The 19,988-nt window shown below is 57.4% G+C and overlaps 4 protein-coding genes and 1 pseudogene across 5 annotated transcripts in view; 3 read left to right on the top strand and 2 right to left on the bottom strand.

Annotated features, from left to right (window-relative positions):
- The window catches only part of LOC146421380 (uncharacterized), a 162,934-nt gene that overhangs the window by 30,687 nt on the left and 112,259 nt on the right, over window positions 1-19,988 (bottom strand). The gene's annotated exons all lie outside the window — the stretch shown is intronic.
- Window positions 1-19,988, bottom strand: part of LOC146421382 (uncharacterized) — a 167,982-nt pseudogene that overhangs the window by 47,481 nt on the left and 100,513 nt on the right. The window lies entirely within an intron of this gene.
- The window catches only part of LOC146421389 (uncharacterized), a 53,696-nt gene that overhangs the window by 6,378 nt on the left and 27,330 nt on the right, over window positions 1-19,988 (top strand). The window lies entirely within an intron of this gene.
- The window catches only part of LOC146421390 (uncharacterized), a 43,414-nt gene continuing 24,720 nt past the window's right edge, over window positions 1,295-19,988 (top strand). The window contains 3 exon segments of the mRNA XM_085047119.1: window positions 1,295-2,541; window positions 5,476-5,482; window positions 12,801-13,649. Of these exon segments, the coding sequence (XP_084903245.1) occupies window positions 1,739-2,541; window positions 5,476-5,482; window positions 12,801-13,649 (1,659 nt within the window). The 5' untranslated portion in view covers window positions 1,295-1,738.
- Window positions 8,072-11,123, top strand: LOC146421392 (class II histocompatibility antigen, B-L beta chain-like). The gene is made up of 5 exons (XM_085047549.1): window positions 8,072-8,214; window positions 8,707-8,976; window positions 9,829-10,110; window positions 10,745-10,851; window positions 10,952-11,123. The coding sequence occupies exons 1-5, from the start codon at window positions 8,130-8,132 to the stop codon at window positions 10,958-10,960; spliced, it is 753 nt and encodes a 250-aa protein (XP_084903675.1). The 5' UTR covers window positions 8,072-8,129; the 3' UTR covers window positions 10,961-11,123.

The raw sequence follows: 19,988 nt of genomic DNA, 5'->3' as shown, positions 1-19,988 counted from the left end.
GCTGTGGACTTCCAGCAGATCCTTCACACTCCAATCACACGGGGTCGTGTGTCCCCCCAGCACTGCTGTCACTCTGACCCCACCCGGCTGCTCCCAGTGCTCCCAATAAAGCTTCCCAGTTGGCTCCGGTCGCGTTTCTTGGGGGGCACTGGGGAGGGACTTGGGGGGACCCCGCGGTGGGGCTGTGATTGGGGGGCAGACCTGACCCTGGGATGGATCGGGAATGGGGACCCTGTGTGTCCCCAAGTGTCACCCCGCTCTGGGGGCATGGGGAGGCAGCTGAACCCCGACACGGCACACAGCGAACCCCAAAAAAGGCGCTGAGACCCCCTGAGCCCCCCAGAACCTCCAAACCCCACAGAAAAACAGCCCCGAAAAATAGCCCCGCGAAAATGAGCCAATGGGAGAAGGCGCTGAGCGATTCTGATCCAATCCGAGCTCGCGGCGCTGATGACTCTCCAGTTCCCAGGCAGACCCGCAGCGCCCAGCGCTCCCCACCCCAACCCCACCTGCGCCCCCCCCTCGCCCCCAGCGCTTCCCGCCAGCCCAATTTGGGGAGGGGGCGCGTGGGGGGCGCCCAGGCCTGGCCCGGAGCCCAGCGCTGCCCCAGCCCGACCTGCCCCGGCTCCATCCCGGCTCCTCCCGCGGCATGCGACGGCGTGGGGAAAAGGGGGGGAAAGGGTGGGCGCTGGGCTTGGGGGGAGGAGGAGAAGGGATGGAGGAGGAGGAGGAGGGATGAGGAAGGAGCGGGAGAAAGGCCGGAGATCCGAGCAGGAGGAGGCGGGAGGAGGAAGGAGGAGGAGCCGCGGGAGGAAGGAGGAGGAGCCGCGGGAGGAAGGAGGAGGAGAGAGGAAGAGGAGGAGCAGGAAGAGGTTGGAGAGAGGAAGAGGAGGAACAGGAAGAGGTTGGAGAGAGGAAGAGGAGGAGCAGCAGAAGCAGCGCGGAGCTCTTTGTCTGTCGCGGCCCCGGGAGCATCGGCGCCCCGCACGGCGCAGGTGAGGGGGAGGAGGAAGTCGCCCCAAATGTCTCGGGGGTCCCCGAGCGGCGTTTTTTCTGGGCGGGTGTTTGGAGCTCGCAGCTTCCGGGATTGAGCCCCAAATCTCGTTCAGGGTCGCTGGGAGGGTTTGATTGTGCGGGGGGAAGGTTTGGATGTGGCGGAAGGGCAAAGCTGAGGCGGCAGTGGGGCTTTGGGGGATATTTTGGGGGCTGCAGGTGGGCACGGCCCGGTGTCGGGGTGGGAGGGGGACATGGGGCATGGGGTCCGGGCGGGAGAGCGGTGGAGGGGAAGGGCGGGAGCCCCGGAGTGGGGTGAGTGGAGAGGGGCGATGGCGGAGCTGGGGGAGCCCCGGCAGGCTGGAGAGGGGGGAGCGTGGCTAAGGGGGAAGCCTGGGATCCCTGGAAGCGCGGAGCAGAGAATGAGGGGAGAAGGGACCCCTGGGACCCCCAAAGCCCCCGGGTCATCCCTAAGCGGGACCCTGGAAAATAGGGAAGCCCGGGAGCCACGGGAGCTGCATGAGTGCAGGGAAGGGAGAGCCTGAGGAGGCCAAAGTGAAAAGAGCAGAGAGGGGGAAATGCTGTGAGGGTTTTGAGGTGAATGGTGGTGGTTTGGGGTTTTTATGGCCACAAACCCCTGGGAGAGTTGCAGAGCTGGAGCTGGGCAGGAGGAACCCCCAGGGCAAGGCGCTGAGCCCTTGTTTTTCCCCCAAAGCAGGATTTGTCATTGCCAAGGCGTGGCCGGATGGAGGAGGAGGAAAAGGCCCGGAGATGCAGCCGGAGCTCGGAGCTGGGGGAGAAGCCTGAGGGCAGAGAGAAGCCCCACAAGTGTGGGGAATGTGGGAAAAGGTTCAGGTGGAGATCTGATCTGATCAAACACCAGAGGATCCACACTGGGGAAAAGCCCTATGAGTGTGGGGAGTGTGGGAAGAGTTTCAGCCGGACGTCCAACCTGATGCAGCACCAGAGGATGCACTCAGGGGAAAAGCCCTACGAGTGTGGGGAGTGTGGGAAGAGCTTCAGCCACAGCTCCGACCTGATGCAGCACCAGGTGATCCACACTGGGGAAAAGCCCTACGAGTGTCCCGAGTGTGGGAAGAGCTTTGGATGGAAAACTGATCTCATTGTGCACCGCAGGATCCACACTGGGGAAAAACCCTATGAGTGTGGAAATTGTGGGAAGAGCTTCAGCCAGATGTCCAACCTGATGCGGCACCAGGTGATCCACACTGGGGAAAAGCCCTATGATTGCGTGGAATGTGGGAAGAGCTTCAGCAGAAGCTCCACCCTGTTCAAGCACAAGAAGATCCACACTGGGGAGAGGCCCTATGAGTGTCCCACGTGTGGGAAGAGGTTTCAAACCACCTCCAATCTCCTCCGCCATGAGCGCATTCACACCCAGGAGAGGCCCTTCCGCTGCCCTGACTGTGGGAAGGGCTTCAAGCAAAACTCCACCCTCATCAGGCACCGGCGCATCCACAGTGGGGAAAAGCCCTACGAGTGTCCTGAGTGTGGGAAGAGCTTCTCCAGGAGCTCTCACTTGACTCAGCACCAACGGAGGCACCAGTGAGGGAAGCCCTGCGAGTGTCCCGAGTGCAGGAAGAGCTTCATTGCTGCTCCAACTCCATCCCCAGTGGGAAGATCTGCAGTGGATGATCCCCAGTGACCCCCGTTGGGCAGAATCCTGGTGACCCCCATTCCAGGTGATCCCTGTAATTTGAGAAGAAGGTGTTTTATATGGTCAAATTTTACTTCTTCTCCTATTCTGAGTTTGTTAGCAATAAATTCAATTCACATATGCAATTTCCAGCCTGTTTTGTGCACAAAGGTGTTGGATGAGGGATCTCTTAGCCAGGTCCTTCTATCAGCTCAGGAAGCCTTGGTTCAATTTTCTCTCCCCATGGCGGCTGTGCAGGGCAGTGAGAGAGCAGCTCTGCTGGGTGCCTGGCATGGGGCCAGCGTCACCCCACTGCAATGTGCCATGGCCTCGTGTGGCCCTGTGCTCTGGAGCCAGCGCTGCTGTTGCTTTTTCCTTGCTGATGGTTTTCTCTTTTGCAGGAAAGGCTTGTGAAGTGCCCCCGCTGTCCCTGGCGTCCCCTGGGCGCCGGCAGCCGCGTCCCTTGGCCTGCTCCCCCTGGGCCGTTGCAGGGCGGCTGGCGGAGGCTGGGAGCTGCCGTGGGGGCCGTGGGGCTGCCCCGGGGGCTGCGTGCCGAGGCGGGGCCGGGAGGTGCGGAGAACTTGGTCGCTGTTTGCAGAGCAATGGCGCCTTGGGCCCGGGCCCGTTGCAGGGCTGTTCCTCATGTGCGGCTTTGGCCTCGGCCAGCCCGGGGGGCACTGAGAGCGCGGGGCTTGGGCTGTGCGCTGTGCAGAGCCCGCGCCTCGCTGCCCTTGGCTGGCTGTGCTGTCACTCGGGATTGTCCCAGCGCCATTGCTGCTCGGTGCCAGCGAGCGGGGACAAGGCCGGCGCCGGTGTCGCCCCCAGGCAGGCAGGCAGGCAGGGCTTTAGTGGGGCAGCAGCGGCGCCATGGTGGGAGCGTGTGTGCGGCCCGGGAGCGGCGGCAGCGGGCGGAGCCCGGGGAGGCGGCGGCGGAGCTCGGAGAGGCTGTCCCAGCGCAGGTGGGAGCCGCGCTGCCTTGTGCCGGGGCTCGGGGCTCGCTGCGGGCGGATGGAGGGGATGCAGGGGGCGGCAGGGGGGCTGTGGCGGCTTCCTTCTCCCGTCTCCCTCCCTCCCTCCCTCCCTCGCTGGCTGTGGCGCCGTGTTGCCGCTGGCCTGTCATAATGTTAGAGTAAAACAGCAGCGATTCCAGAGCACTGCTGCTTTTGAGAGTGAAACTCCTGACATTTCATGAGTGGTAAATCTGACCCCAAATGAAACCTCAAATATTCAGGAGATGACAAAATTCACAGTGATAGCAATTAAAGATGAAATCAGCTACCAGGGAGGGGGAGGATTGCTTTGGGATTCAGTTCTTCAACCTTCATTAGGAAGACTGGGAGCAAATCCAAGTGCATTTTGTGGAAGGATGGACTTTGGGATCCTCAGGTGAAACCCAGGACTCCTCCCAGCTCTTTCTCCTGGCAAGAGCAGAGAAATTGGGAAGAGAACCAGAAGTTTCTGCCCCTGGGAAATGGAAAATTGGGATTTTTGGTAGGCACAGGAGCTGTTCATTCCAAATTAAACACCCTGCAAGGGGAATGAAGTGGTGATTTTGTCACAACTGTCAGTGAAATGAGCGCCTTTTCCATCTAATTGAATTCAAACTGGGGAAATGATGGCAAATTAATGGATTTTTGCACCTGCCCAGCTCTCCAGAACCATTATTAGGAGGAAATTTACTGGAAAAAGGGTTTGAAATTCTCTGATGTTAAAGCTCTGATTTTAAAATACCCTAGGTTAAATTCAACTGAGCAGGAGACAAACTGTGAGGGAGTTGCAGACTTGCCTTGGCATGATCAGGGCATGGATCAGGAATTATTGATTATGATCTGGAGTTTTGAAATTACCCATAAAGATTTTCTTGTTTTGGCTAATCATACTTGGGACCTCACAGGGCAGAAAAATGTCTTGGAAAAAAATCTTAAAATTCCTTTTCCCTGGGTAAGAAACCAAACAAACAAACCCCTTGACAAAATTTATAGGAAATATTTAAACTGGTATATTTTCCAACACACTGTCTGAGGTACTTGGAAGGTACAGACTTCCCGATCCGCCCACTGTCTGTGTCCCTTAACATGCACCCCTAGTTTGTGTGACATTCGGTATTCGTGGCTCTGGGAAGTGTTTGTTCTGCTTGTGGAAGTTCAGGACTGGAGCAGGAGCTTGGCTGAGCAGCAGTCTGTGTCAATTAGTAACAATTCCAATTCACAAATTGGTTCTGGGACCTGATAGGAATTCTTAGGATTCCCAGGGGCTGCTCCATGGTGTTGTAGGATTTGTTCTGGTGGCCTTTTTCATTTTTTGAAACATTTTTTGAGGTGCACCCTCCTGACCTTATTTTGTAATTAACTCATTCTATATTAACTCATTCTATACACTTTTGTGTAATTAAATCATTCTATATTTGGATTCCCAACTGATTTCCCTGAACTTGTGGTATCAAAAATCCCCAGTGGTTTATTACACTCTATAAAGCATCCACAATGCTAGCACATGTTGGAGTGAGGAGAGACATGATTTTCCCCCACTTTTTTTAATGAAGTTTTCCCAACATTTTCCCATTTGCTCTTTTTCTTTGCAGCTGAACCAGTTTGTGCTGCACAGTCAGATCTCCTCAGTCTGGGCTCTGCCCTGAGCTGTGCAAATTCCATCTGTGCAAGCAGGCAGAGCTCGGGCTGAGGGACAGAGGGAATTGGCCCAATTGCTCCCCCAGGCCACAAGGCCCTGGTCCATTGTCCAGCCTTTGCCCCAGCAGGGTTCATTTGCATTTCTAAAGCTCCTTCCTCTCGTGGCTGCCTGGAACCGAAGCTTCTCTGCCAGGGCAGCCATCGGGTGACTCACATGTGGCTCTGCCCCCCACAAGCTGCTTTGGGGGTTTTTCCTTCATCAATATTGTATTAATTAGCTGCAGGAGGAGGAGGAGGTGGGATTTTGTAGAAGGAAGAGGAGGAGGAGGAGTGAGAGGAAGAGGAGTGTGAGGAAGAGTAGGGATCGAGGAGGAGGAGCAGGAAGAGGAGGCAGCCCAAGGTTCCAGCATTGCCTGTATCTGCAGCCCCCCACATGCAGCAGGGGACTGGGGAGGGGGATCCACGATTTTCACGGGGCCTAAATCATGATGTTTTTAAGGTTTATTGGGCTAAATGTTCATGCTTTGGGGTTTCTTTGGGAGTAAATCTTTATATCTTGAAGGGGCTTTTGGCTGAATCTTGATATTGTGGGAGTTTGGGGTCTGTTTCTTTATGTTTGTGGGATATTTGGGAAATCGGTGGTTAGTGGTTTTTACAGCCACCAAACTGCCAGAGACTTGCAGAGCTGGAGCTGGGCAGGAGGAACCCCCAGGGCAAGGCGCTGAGCCCTTGTTTTTCCCCCAAAGCAGGATTTGTCATTGGCAAGGCGTGGCCGGATGGAGGAGGAGGAAAAGGCCCGGAGATGCAGCCGGAGCTCGGAGCTGGGGGAGAAGCCTGAGGGCAGAGAGAAAAAAGCTGCCAGGAGCTTCCTGAATGGAGGGAAAGGGGGGATGGGACCTTTAGAAGAGTTGAATTTGGTTTGATCCACCTGGAATTGGGTTTGATCCACCTGGAATTGGGTTTGATCCACCTTGAATTGTGTTTGACCCACCTGGAATTGGGTTTGATCCATCTAGAACTGGAATGGATTTACCTGAAATGGGGTTTTGTCGACCTGGAATTAGGTTGATTCATCCTGGAATTCGGTTGCATCCCACTGGAATTTGGTTTAATCGACCTGGAATTGGGTTGGATCCACCCGGAATTTGGTTGAATCTCTCAGGTATTTGGTTGATTCATCCTGCAGTTGGGTTGGGTCCAGCTGGAACTGGGTTTGATCCATCTGGAATTAAGTTGGATTTACCTCAAATTGGGTTTGATCCACCTGGAATTGGATTGGATTGAGCTGGAATTTGGTTTAATCTACCTGGAATTTGGTTTGATCCTCCTGGAATTGGGTTGGATCCACCTGGAACTGGATTGGATTCACCTGGAATTCCGTTGGATCAACCTGGAATTGGGTTAAATCCACCTGGAATTGGGTTGAATGCCCTTGGAATTCAGTTGGATTTACCTGGAATTGGGTTTGAGCCACCTGGAGATGGATTTGATCCACCTGAGAGTGGGTTGGATTTACCTGGAATTTGGTATAATCTGCCTAGAACTGGATTTGATCCACCAGGAATTGGGTTGAGTCCACCTGGAATTGGGTTTGAATGGTGTTGGTGCTGCAGTAGAGGCTGGAATTGCCCCAGGATCCTCCTGGAATCGAGTCAGACACACCTGGAATTGGGCTGAATTCCCCTGGAAATGGAGTTTTGGTTATATTCTGTCTGGATGATGGTGTGGGGCAATGGGAATGGGGAAATGTGGGGGGTGAGAGCATAAAAATCCTGGAAAATGGGGATTTCCACCCAAAATTCTGGTAACCGGGAAGGTTGGGCACTGCCAGAGCCCCAAAATCCTGGGAAAAAGAGGAATTTGAGCATCCTGAGCTTTTCAGAGTCCTAGGAAAAGAGGATATGGGAACACTCAGTTCCCCACATCCTCAGTACAGGGGGGTTTGGGAACTCCTAGAGCCCCAAAATTGCGGGATCAGGGGGGTTTGGGAAATCCCAGAGCCCCAAAATGGTGGAAAAAGAGGACATGGGAACACCCAGATCCCAAAATCCTGGCTACAGGGGGGCTTTGGACACGCCCAGTCCCAAAAAATTGTGGATACAGGGGGGTTTGGGAACTCCTAGAGCCCCAAAATCTCGGGTACAGGGGGGTTTGGGAACTGTCAGAACTCCAAAACCGTGGGAAAAGAGGAGTTTGGCCACTGCTGACTGCAAAAATATTGGGGAAAAAATATAGGGAAAACCCCTGAAAAAACAGGAAGTTGGGCCAACGCCCTTCCCAGAAAAATCCCCCAAAAGCGGGTTGGACCTTCTGAATCTCCCCGATCCCCTTTTGCCATGGATCCAGGACACCCCAAATCCCAACGCCGCGGCTCCAGGACCCCCCAAAGCCCACCTTGGAGCCCCCAAAGGCCAGGCAGGGTCAGCGCCAGCAGCAGCAGCAGGCAGGGGCAGCTCCGTGCTCCATCCATGGCGCCTCGGGATGTGGCGACACTGGGAAGGGTCGCTGGTGGTCCCAGTGCAGCGGCGGCGAAGTGGGGGGAGTGGGAGTGGGGGCGCAGCGCCCCAAAAGCGGCGGAGCCAATGGGAGGGCGTGTGTGTTGTGTCGTCACCGGTTGCCGGGTAGAGCCTGTGCAAAACGGGCCCCAAACCGGCCCGGCCAATCGGAGCGCGTCCAAAACAACTGCGGCCAATGGCAGCGCGCCCAAAACCACGCCCAGGCAATGGGAGCGCGTCCCAAAACGGCGCCCGGCCAATCAGAGCGCGCGGGGCGGATGATCCCGCCCTGCTCCGGACTGGAGCTCCCAGTGCAGCGGCTGCTGCGGGGCTGGCGGCAGCTGCCCGGCGCTGGCCATGGGGCGAGTGGCGGCAGCTGGGGCCCTACTGGTGGCACTGGTGGTGCTGGGAGCCATCCCGGCTGCGGGCGCGGAGCTGTCGGGTGAGCGGGGGGAGCAGGGAATGCGATGGGAAAGGGGGAAAAGGGGAAAGAAAGGGGTTTGGGAGCCCAAAGTGGAGGGGGAGGAGGAGGGGAAGCCGAAAGGGAGAGCGGGAGGGGCTGAGGGTTGGGGGAAGGTGAGGAAGGGGTGGGAGAGGGTGGGGAAGTGGGGAAAAGGGGAGGGTGGGAGCCCAAAACTGAGCGGGAGGGGGATGGGAATTGAGAAATTGTGGGTAAAACGGTGGGAAAAAGGGCAAAAAGAGGGAATGGGACCCCAAAACTGAAGTAGGGAGTGGCTGAAAATGGCGGGGAGTGAGGATGTGAAAGGGGAAATAGGGAGGAGGGTGGGAAAGAGGAAGTGGGAGCACGGGCAGGAGGGTCCCATGGCGGCCGTGGGGCACAGGGGGTGCGGAGTGGGGATCCGGGGTGACCCCCGGAGCTCTGGGATCGATGGGGGTGCTGGGGGAACCCCTGACCTGTGCCTTGCACACACAGGGGTCTGCCAGGAGATGTTTAAGTTCGAGTGTCACTTCATTAATGGCACGGAGAAGGTGAGGTTCCTGGAGAGGTACATCTATAACCGGGTGGAGTACGCGAGGTTCGACAGCGATGTGGGGAAATACGTGGGGTTCACCCCCTTTGGGGAGAAACAGGCCAAGTACTGGAACAGCAACCCAGATATACTGGAGATAAAACGGGCTGAGGTGGACACAGTTTGCCGGCACAACTACAAGGTGTCCACCCCGTTCGGCGTGGAGCGCAGAGGTGAGCGTGGGGCAGAGGTGTCCCCTCAGGCTCTGCCCTGGCAATGACCCTGGAGCCCCTCAGACCCTCCCTGGCGATCACCCAGAGCCCTCAGCCCTTCTTGTGCCAAACCAGGGGCTTCTTGTCCTTCTAAGGGATTCTTTTGGCTCTCTAAGCACACCCAGTCCATCCCAGTCCCCCCCAGTCTCTCCCAACCCCCCCAGCGCGTCCATTTCAGCCAAGCGTGAAGATGACGCTTCTCAGCCAATCAGAGTGCGCGTCTCTGATGACTCATCAGTTGCCAGGCAGACAAGCAGCGCCGAGTTCTCCGCGCTGGACTTAGCCTCGCAGTGCCGCGGAGTTCACTCCCAGTCCCTCCCAGTGCCACCAGAGTCACTCCCAGTGTCACCCTAGTCTCGCTCAGTGCCACCACAGTCCCTGCCGGTGCAACCCCAGTCGCTCCCAGTTGCGCTCCAGTCACTCCCAGTCCCTCCAAACCCAATCCCACACCCTCCCAATCCATTCCCAGTACACTCCCAGACCTCCACCTTCTCTCCCAGTGCCCTCCCAGTGCCCCCAAATCCACTCCCCTCTCTCCCACTGCCCCTGCAATCACTCCCAGTCAATTCCCAGTCACTCCCAATGCCACCCGATATCCTCTGAATCCATTTAATCCCAACTCCAGTCCATTCCCACTCCATTCCCAGACCTCCACCCGCTCTCCCAGTGCCCCACAATCCACTTCTCTCTCTCCCAGTGCCCCCCCTAGTAGCTCTCAATCCATAAACAGTCCCCCTCAATGCCACACCACCCCTCCCAGCTCTCTCCCAGCGCCCCCCCAGCTGATCCCAGTGTCTCCCCTCTCTCTCCCAGTGCCCCCCAGCGTGTCCATCTCGCTGGTGCCCTCGAGCTCCCAGCCCGAGCCCGGCCGCCTGCTGTGCTCCGTGATGGATTTCTACCCTGCGCAGGTGCAGGTGAGGTGGTTCCAGGGCCAGCAGGAGCTCTCGGAGCAAGTGATGACCACCGACCTGCTCCCCAACGGGGACTGGACCTACCAGCTGCTGGTGCTGCTGGAAACGCCCCCCCGGCGCGGGGTCACCTACACCTGCCAGGTGGAGCACGTCAGCCTGGAGCAGCCCCGGAGGCGGCACTGGGGTACGGCCAGAGCCCACAGCGCCGGGGGGAGCGGGGGAGGCACTGGGGGGGCTGGCAGGGGGATTGGGCTGTGCTGGGGGGAACTGGGAGGGAGGTGGAGAGAGGCTGGTTTCTAGTGGGAGAGGGGCTTGGGGGTGTGGGAGGGCTGCGAAGGGGTTGGAAGGATGTTGGGGAGGGTGGGATGAGGTTCTGGGGGTGCTGGTGGGCACTGGAAGGGAGTTTGGGGGTGCTGGTGGGAACTGGGAGGGAGTTTGGAGGTGCTGGGGGGAACTGGGAGGGAGTTGGAGTGAGGCTGGAGGGGCTGGAAGGAGATTGGGGATGGAAAAGCAAAGGTTGGAATGAGGTTGGTTGTGCTGGGAAGAGACTGGGAGAGACCTTGGTGAGTCCTGGTGGGGCTGGGAAGGGACTGGGAGAGGGTTTGGGGGTCCTGGGGCGGTGGGGGGCAACTGGGAGGGGTTGTGGGGTACTGAGAGGGACGGGAGGGGCTTTGGTGTGTCCTGGGGAGGCTGGGAATGGATCGGGAGGAGGTTTCAGGGGCTCCTGGGTGGGCTGGGGACGACTGGGAGGGTGCTTGGAGGGGCTTGGGGTGTCGCTGAGAGGTTTTTGGGGGTCCTGAGCCCTGCTGACCCCCCAGAGATGCCGCCGGACGCTGCCCGCAGCAAGATGCTGACGGGGATCGGGGGCTTCGTGTTGGGCTTCGTCTTCCTGGCGCTGGGGCTCGGCTTCTACCTGCGCAAGAAGGTGAGGGGGGTCCCGGGGGTCGTGTCCCCCCTGCCCCGGAGCGGCTGTGCTCCCCCCGGGGCCCCCCAGCCCGGTGTCACCCCCTTTTCTCTGCCCACAGAGCTCCTGAGCCGCCGCCGGCCGCAGCCCCTCCCCGTGGCCTCGGGCCCGGCCGGGACCCCCCGCTCTGTCCCCGCGCGGATTTAGGGGGGTTCGTGTGTCCCCCCAGCCCTGCTGTCACTCTGACCCCGCCCGGCTGCTCCCAGTGCTCCCAGTAAAGCTTCCCAGTCGGCTCCGGTCGCGTTTCTTGGGGGGCACTGGGGAGGGACTTGGGGGGACCCCGCGGTGGGGCTGTGATTGAGGGGCAGACCTGACCTGGGATGGATCGGGAATGGGGACCCCCGTGTGTCCCCAAGTGTCACCCCGCTCTGGGGGGTCTTGGGAGGCAGCTGAACCCCGACACGGCACCCAGCGAACCCCAAAAAAGGCGCTGAGACTCCCCTGAGCCCCCCAGAACCTCCAAACCCCATAGAAAAACAGCCCCGAAAAACAGCCCCGCGAAAATGAGCCAATGGGAGAAGGCGCTGAGCGATTCTGATCCAACCCGAGCTCGCGGCGCTGATGACTCTCCAGTTCCCAGGCAGACCCGCAGCGCCCAGCGCTCCCCACCCCAACCCCACCTGCGCCCCCCCCTCGCCCCCAGCGCTTCCCGCCAGCCCAATTTGGGGAGGGGGCGCGTGGGGGGCGCCCAGGCCTGGCCCGGAGTCCAGCGCTGCCCCAGCCCGACCTGCCCCGGCTCCATCCCGGCTCCTCCCGCGGCATGCGACGGCGTGGGGAAAAGGGGGGGAAAGGGTGGGCGCTGGGCTTGGGGGGAGGAGGAGAAGGAATGGAGGAGGAGGAGGAGGGATGAGGAAGGACCGGGAGAAAGGCCGGAGATCCGAGCAGGAGGAGCCGCGGGAGGAGGAAGGAGGAGAGAGGAAGAGGAGGAACAGGAAGAGGTTGGAGAGAGGAAGAGGAGGAGCAGCAGAAGCAGCGCGGAGCTCTTTGTCTGCCGCGGCCCCGGGAGCATCGGCGCCCCGCACGCCGCAGGTGAGGGGGAGGAGGAAATCGCCCCAAATGTCTCGGGGGTCCCCGAGCGGCGTTTTTTCTGGGCGGGTGTTTGGAGCTCGCAGCTTGCGGGATTGAGCCCCAAATCTCGTTCAGGGTCGCTGGGAGGGTTTGATTGTGCGGGGGGAACGTTTGGATGTGGCGGAAGGGCAAAGCTGAGGCGCCAATGGGGCTTTGGGGGATATTTTGGGGGCTGCAGGTGGCCATGGCCCGGTGTCGGGGTGGGAGGGGGACATGGGGCATGGGGTCCCCCCGGGAGAGCGGTGGAGGGGAAGGGCGGGAGCCCCGGAGGGGGGTGAGCGGAGAGGGGCGATGGCGGAGCTGGGGGAGCCCCGGCAGGCTGGAGAGGGGGGAGCGTGGCTAAGGGGGAAGCCTGGGATCCCTGGAAGCACGGAGCAGAGAATGAGGGGAGAAGGGACCCCTGGGACCCCCAAAGCCCCCGGATCATCCCTAAGCGGGACCCTGGTAAATAGGGAAGCCCGGGAGCCACGGGAGCCCCATGAGTGCAGGGAAGGGAGAGCCTGAGGAGGCCAAAGTGCAAAGAGCAGAGAGGGGGAAATGCTGTGAGGGTTTTGAGGTGAATGGTGGTGGTTTGGGGTTTTTATGGCCACAAACCCCTGGGAGAGTTGCAGAGCTGGAGGTGGGCAGGAGGAACCCCCAGGGCAAGGCGCTGAGCCCTTGTTTTTGCCCCAAAGCAGGATTTGTCATTGCCAAGGCGTGGCCGGATGGAGGAGGAGGAAAAGGCCCGGAGATGCAGCCGGAGCTCGGAGCTGGGGGAGAAGCCTGAGGGCAGAGAGAAGCCCCACAAGTGTGGGGAATGTGGGAAAAGCTTCAGGTGGAGATCTGATCTTATCCGGCACCAGAGGATCCACACTGGGGAAAAGCCCTATGAGTGTAGGGAGTGTGGGAAGAGCTTCACCCAGATGTCTAACCTGATGCAGCACCAGAGGATCCACACTGGGGAAAAGCCCTACGATTGCGAAGAATGTGGGAGGAGCTTCAGCAACAGCTCCTCGCTGATCAAGCACAAGAAAATCCACACTGGGGAAAAGCCCTATGGTTGTGGGAATTGTGGGAAGAGCTTCAGCCGGATGTCACACTTGATCACACACCAGATGATCCACACTGGGGAAAAGCCCTATGAGTGTGGGAAGTGTGGGAAGAGCTTCAGCCGGATGTCCATCCTGATGCAGCACCAGGTGACCCACACTGGGGAAAAGCCCTATGATTGCACAGAATGTGCGAAGAGCTTCAGCCACAGCTCCGCCCTGATCAAGCACCAGAGGATCCACACTGGGGAAAAGCCCTATGAGTGTGGGAAGTGTGGGAAAAGCTTCAGGCACAGATCTTACCTGCTGCAGCACCAGGTGATCCACACTGGGGAAAAGCCCTATGATTGCCAGGAATGTGGGAAGAGCTTCAGGAGCAACTCCAACCTGATGCAGCACAAACGGATCCACACTGGGGAGAGGCCCTATGAGTGTCCCACGTGTGGGAAGAGGTTTCAGACCAGCTCCGATCTCCTCGTCCATGAGCGCATTCACACCCAGGAGAGGCCCTTCCGCTGCCCTGACTGTGGGAAGGGCTTCAAGCGAAACTCCACCCTCATCACCCACCGGCGCATCCACACTGGGGAAAAGCCCTACGAGTGTCCCGAGTGTGGGAAGAGCTTCTCCAGGAGCTCTCACTTGACTCAGCACCAACGGAGGCACCAGTGAGGGAAGCCCTGCGAGTGTCCCGAGTGCAGGAAGAGCTTCATTGCTGCTCCAACTCCATCCCCAGTGGGAAGATCTGCAGTGGATGATCCCCAGTGACCCCAGCTGTGCAGAGCCCTGGTGATCCGTGCTGCTGGTGATCCGTGTGGCAAAGACACCTGGCTGGTGGCTCCACACCCTCCTGGCTCCCCGTGGGCACCTGGATGAAGGCAGGGCCAGGAATGTCCATGGGAATTCCTGGGGACATCAGAAATCCCCTGGGGAGAGCGGATTTGTTGACTTTCCACCCCAGAAAATCTCACCTTTTGTGTTCAGTTATATCATCTCTTGGCATGAGGCAACACTGGATGGCCTTGGAGGTCTTTTGCAACCTCAGGGATTCCATGATTCTGATTTTCTCTCACCCAGTGGCATCTTTCACAGCCAAATGGTTCTGAATTGGGGCAAAGAGCAGGATTTTGGGGTGGAAACGTCCAAAAATGTTCTTCCCTTCTACCCAACCACATGGATCCTCAGTGGGCACAGACATGTAAATCCTTTTCTTTCGGGCTTGGTCTTGTTTTCATTTCAGCCTTTCTAAACACCTGAATTTGGGGTAAAAATGAAGATATTGAGGTGAGACATGCATCGGACACTGGGGACACAGCCATGGTGGGACGTTGGGGACACAGACAGGGAGGGGAAAGGCAGGCAGAGCTTTCCCCGTCCAAAACTGCACCCAAAAATCTCCAAATTCAGGAATTTCTCCCAGAAGAAAGCTGTCAGGAGCTTCCTGAATGGAGGGAAAGGGGCGATGGGACATTTAAAAGAGTTGAATTGGGTTTGACACCCCTGGAATTGGGTTTGGTCCTCCTGGAACTGGATTGGATTGCCTGGGAATTGGGTTAGATTGACCTGGAATTTGGTTTGATCCACCTGGAACTGGATTTGGTTTACCTGGAATGGGGTTTTCTCGACCTGGAATTGGGTTTGACCCCCTGGAATTTGTTTTGACTCACCTGGAGCTGGGTTGGATCAATCTGGAATTCAGTTTGATTTACCTGGAATTGGGTTGGATTTACATTGGATTTACCCGTAACGATTTTGTTGTTTGGGCTGATTATACTCGGGCTGTGCTCCAAAAACAAAAGGAAACACTGGTAATTCTGGCTCTGGGCTTGGCAGGTCCCAGGGATCTTTTGAATTATTCACTTCTGAGAGCCAAAATCTTTCCCAAGGTGTTCCACCACAATTCCCAGTGGCTCAGGGAGGAGTCACTGCCAATTTTGCTGAACAGATCAGTGATGTGAGCCAAGGATGGCCCAGCTGCTAGTGAGGAGTCACAGCCATGGAGCTGCTAAATCAGGATCCCAAAATTCACTGTGGGACAGAGCCTGAGCTCTGTGGGACACACGTGGGACAGAAGGGTTTGGGACACCAGAGGAGCCACTGACTGAGCTCAGTCCTGTTGTACAGTGGGACAGGAAATCACCTTTGAAATTCAAAATCCTGCTGTGCTTCTGTTGGGCTCCAAAATCAGAAACACTCCAGACAATCACAAGAAGTTTATTCTAGCCCAGCTATGTTTAAAGGCAAGCCTGACTGAGAACCCAGACTGGAAACAACACAGAAAGAAATAACTTGTTTTTGTCAACAGAAGATGCATTGCAGGATTTGCACTGACCACCCTGAATGAGGTTATTTAATCTAATGCTCTGCTCTGCCATGAGTTGTTTCAGCACAGAAGGACTAAATGGTTGCTTTAACATGGACATTGCAACTGAGGGACAGAAAAGTAAAGATCTGCAGGGATTGTAAGTGTGGTTTGCCTTAGGGCACTCTGAGCAGAGAGAGCTTTGTTATCAGCAGAGTTCATGTTGATCTAAGACTACAGGAAGAGCAAAACCAGCTGAAGTTTCCGTTCTGCACTGCAGAGCACAGCAGAGAACCAAACAGGATGAAAATAATGAAATTACTTGGCTCCCAGGGCCAAAAACAGCCGCAGAGAGGAGGAGCACACATTTTTGTTTCACAGATCACTCTGCCAGTTATTAAACCACCATTCCACATGGTGCCAGAGATTGTCAGTGAACTGTGAAAAGTGTTAAATTCCAGACAGGTTCTGAGACAGGGATTTGCTCCAAAATGAAGAAGGAATAACTTTGTATCTGCAATTGGATACATTTTAAAAAGTGGTATTGGATCTATTGTAATCGACATCAGGCAGGTTTGGAGTGATGTTAGATACATTGTAATTGAAGATGGTTATATTGTAATTGAACTTGGATACACTGTAATTGCAACATCTGTCTGCTCTGGGTGTGTCATCATCCCACGGCAGAGTCCCTGTGACACTTTGTGCTGGGACTGCTCCAAAAAGACACAGAATCACACAAAAAGCGGAGACTTGATCAAGAACAGACAATAGAAATTTTCAGTTCCCCTAAAGGTGCTGGATAGAGCTTAAAGATTAGCGAGCAGAGAGATAAAAGGGGATAAAGGTGTGCAAACAGGATGATAAACATAGATGAAATCAGGGCAGGAACAGAGAAAGAGAATTACAGTGAGGTTGGGCAAGTTATGCAACGAGAAGCAATTTTGAGGAAAGCTGAGCTTTCCTCCAAACATCAGTGAGTGCAATCACCAGAAACTCCTTTAGATGTCCCTCCAGGACCACAAAAGGACTCTGAGCAGGAGGTGGATGGATGGAAAGGAGCACGAGGAAAGGTTTATGAATTAGCCAGGAAGTGTTTAGTAATGAATATGTGTGATCCGCGTGGAACAAATACCCCATTCAGACGTTTTACCCCACACACTAGATTAAAGAAGAGATCCTCGGGGTTTGTTCAGCACTGATAAAGAAAAAACGGCTGCTTTCAAATGCTTCAAATTAGAAGCATTGCTAGAAAGCTCATTTTCTGGCTGATTTTGGTATCATGGTCACAGAGAGGAATCCCTGTCCTGCTCCAGCCTGGGGTCTCTGCCAGGGGACACAACCCCTCAGAAAAGGCTGCTCAGGCGAGGATCCCCACAGGCCCAAAAATCCCGAGGTTCTGCGGGGGCTTCCCACGGCCTCTCTCACGCATCTCCTGCTCCACCCTCTGGGCTCCTGCCGGGGCTGCAGGGAGCTCTCTGCTCCATCCCGGACTCACCCACAGCGGTTCCCTGGCCTCCTGCCCGGCCCGGCACTTTCCGGAGCCATTGCGAACAGACATTTGGAAGGAAGATCCGCGGAGCGCCGCTTCCCTCAGGGAAACTCCGCCTACCGTGCAAAGCCCGCCCCTCGCTCCCATTGGCTGATTTTCCCGCCCGAAGCCCGCCCCTAGAGCTCATTGGCTGATTCGCCGATTAGAAAGCCCGCCCTAGCTTCGATTGACCGAATCTCCCGCCACTCCTCGTTCTCGAGCTCTGATTGGCCAGAGAGGCTCTGAGGGACGATCTCCCTCAGCCCCACATCGCTTTGATTTCCCCAAAAAGCCAAAATCTCCCCAAACCCCTTGGGCTGAGCGGAGGAACGGACAGCGTTTGGGCAGAAAACTCCCGAATCGTTGTTCCCCAGGCTGGGAAGGACAAACGGAACCCAACTGATTTGGGAGCTCCAGCAGCTCCTCTCTGCCGGCCCAGCTGAAGGCCTCGCTGGCTGCTGGAGGCTGCACGGGCAGACTGGGAGCACTGGGAGCACTGGGAAGAGGCTCTGGCTCGGCTGAAGCCCCCGGGGCAGGGGCAGCAGGGCAAGGGACAGGGCTGCAGGTGCTGAGGGGACACGAGGGACAGCACGGCCTTGATTAGCATTTCTTACAAAGTAATAAAGTACTGAAGGAAATAACAACAACAACATTTACACTATAAATACTGATGGAGGTCGCACAAGGACCTCTCAGCGAATGCTCTGAGTTGGAAGGGACCCACAAGGACACAGTCCAACCCTTAAGGGAATGGCCCCTGTGGGGTCAAATCATGACTTTGGTATTATCAGAACCTTACCCCAGCCAAGGTCATAAGGCAGCAAAGGTTTCACAGCTGAATCCACAGGGACATACAAATATATATGTACCTGGTTAGTAAACATACAGAGTGCAAGAGAAACATGACTTTTGTGAAGCTTTCAGAATTACAAAAGAACCCCCAGGCTCAGCCCAGGCAGCCACACATCTGTTTTCTCATCATCTCCTCTTCCTGCAGGTTCATCTCCTGCAGAACAGGCAGTGATGTGACCCTGAGGATCAGTGCAAGGCAGACACTGCAGCTGAGGAAGGAAATCCCCATGCTGGGGGGATGAGGTGAAGCTGAGACTGCCCAGCACAGAAAATATCCTTCCTCCATTCCCCATTAGAGGTGGGTTTGGGCTCTGCTGCAAACAGATTTGAACAGATTGCACTCCCGAGATAATTCTCAGCCAGGTGCACTCACCCTGCATTGCCCAGCACAGGAACCCTGCAGGGAGGAGCAGAGACATTGCTGGAACCTCAGGGGAACACATTGTGCCCCTGTGCCCCCAGGCTCTGCCTGTGCCCCCGGGCCCTGCCTGTGCCCCCCAGGCCATGCCTGTGCCCCCAAAGCTCTGCCTGTGCCCCCAGGCTTTGCCTGTGCCCCCCAGGGCCCTGCCTGTGCCCCCAAGGCTCTGCCTGTGCCCCCCAGGACTCACGGGGAGTTGAAGTTGCTGCCATCCACCCACTGCAGCCGCTGGCCCTGTCTGTGCAGCCCGAGCCAGTAATCAACATTCCTGCTGAGGCGGAACAGGAACTCCTGGCAAGGAGAGAGGAGCAAACAATGGACTCCTAGCCCAGGAGCTCCCCAGGGTCCCCTTGGCCTTCCCAAAGCCCCCAAACTCCTCACTCACCATTTCCTTGTCAGTGAGCACAGCCAGGGAAGCCTCGAGCTCGGAGCACCGAGCCTTAGCCTGATCCCAGGAGAGACGATGCCTCGAGAGGAAGTAGCAGATCCCGTTGTACCCAACCCAGCCATGGGGACAGGCCAGCAGCACCCGAGCTGCAGGGTTAACTGGAGTAACTGGAGTCTCTCTGTGTATTCTCCCTGCAGAGGGAAATGGAGAAGAATGTTTGAGGATTCTCCCCTCAGGCAGCAGTGAGCCAGCAGTGCCCCGAGGGGTTGGGCTGAGGCTGCTGCTCCTCCCTTACCTGACACAGCAGCCAAGGACACCCCCAGAGCCACAACCAGGGCTAGGAGCACAACCAGCACCACGATAAACTTGAGGTGGGATCTGATCCTCTGGCCTGGAGCTGGAAAGAGCAGTTCGTCGTGAGGATGGAGCTGTCCTGAGCAGGCTCAGCCCTCACATCTCCCACCCGACGCCCAGGGAACAGAGGAGGGACCCTCAGCCTGTGTGCCACTCACTGAGCTGGCAGCAGGAGAGACAAGGGATGGGGACACAGCCAGGAACAAGGGACACAGACAGGGACAAGGGACACAGACAGGGACAGGGGACACAGACAGGGACAAGGGACAGCTACGGCTGAACTGCCCAGGCCCAGGCATGTCAGTCCCAGCAGAGCACCACGTCTCTTCCAGAGCCCTGGACACAGCCACACCCTGCCAGCCCTGTGCTCCTGGACTGACACTGTCCCCTACCTAGAGGCCACCCGTGAGGGTTCTTTTGAGTTCATTCCTGGTTGCTGAAGTGCTGTGGACTTCCAGCAGATCCTTCACACTCCAGTCACACGGGGTCGTGTGTCCCCCCAGCCCTGCTGTCACTCTGACCCCGCCCGGCTGCTCCCAGTGCTCCCAATAAAGCTTCCCAGTTGGCTCCGGTCGCGTTTCTTGGGGGGCACTGGGGAGGGACTTGGGGAGACCCCGCGGTAGGGCTGTGTCTGGGGGGCAGACCTGACCCCGGGATGGATCGGGAATGGGGACCCCCGTGTGTCCCCAAGTGTCACCCCGCTCTGGGGGCCTTGGGAGGCAGCTGAACCCCGACATGGCACACAGCGAACCCCAAAAAAGGCGCTGAGACCCCCTGAGCCCCCCAGAACCTCCAAACCCCATAGAAACACAGCCCCGAAAAATAGCCCCGCGAAAATGAGCCAATGGGAGAAGGCGCTGAGCGATTCTGATCCAATCCGAGCTCGCGGCGCTGATGACTCTCCAGTTCCCAGGCAGACCCGCAGCGCCCAGCGCTCCCCACCCCAACCCCACCTGCGCCCCCCCATCGCCCCCAGCGCTTCCCGCCAGCCCAATTTGGGGAGGGGGCGCGTGGGGGGCGCCCAGGCCTGGCCCGGAGCCCAGCGCTGCCCCAGCCCGACCTGCCCCGGCTCCATCCCGGCTCCTCCCGCGGCATGCGACGGCGTGGGGAAAAGGGGGAAAAGGGTGGGCGCTGGGCTTGGCGGGAGGAGGAGAAGGGAT

The sequence above is a fragment of the Lichenostomus cassidix genome, unplaced genomic scaffold (genome assembly GCF_008360975.1).
Source record: "Lichenostomus cassidix isolate B80296 unplaced genomic scaffold, HeHo_3.0 HiC_scaffold_33, whole genome shotgun sequence".
Taxonomy (NCBI): Eukaryota; Metazoa; Chordata; class Aves; order Passeriformes; family Meliphagidae; genus Lichenostomus; species Lichenostomus cassidix.
The sequence above is the reverse complement of the archived record's forward strand: the minus strand, read 5'-3'. Positions and strand labels throughout refer to the sequence as shown.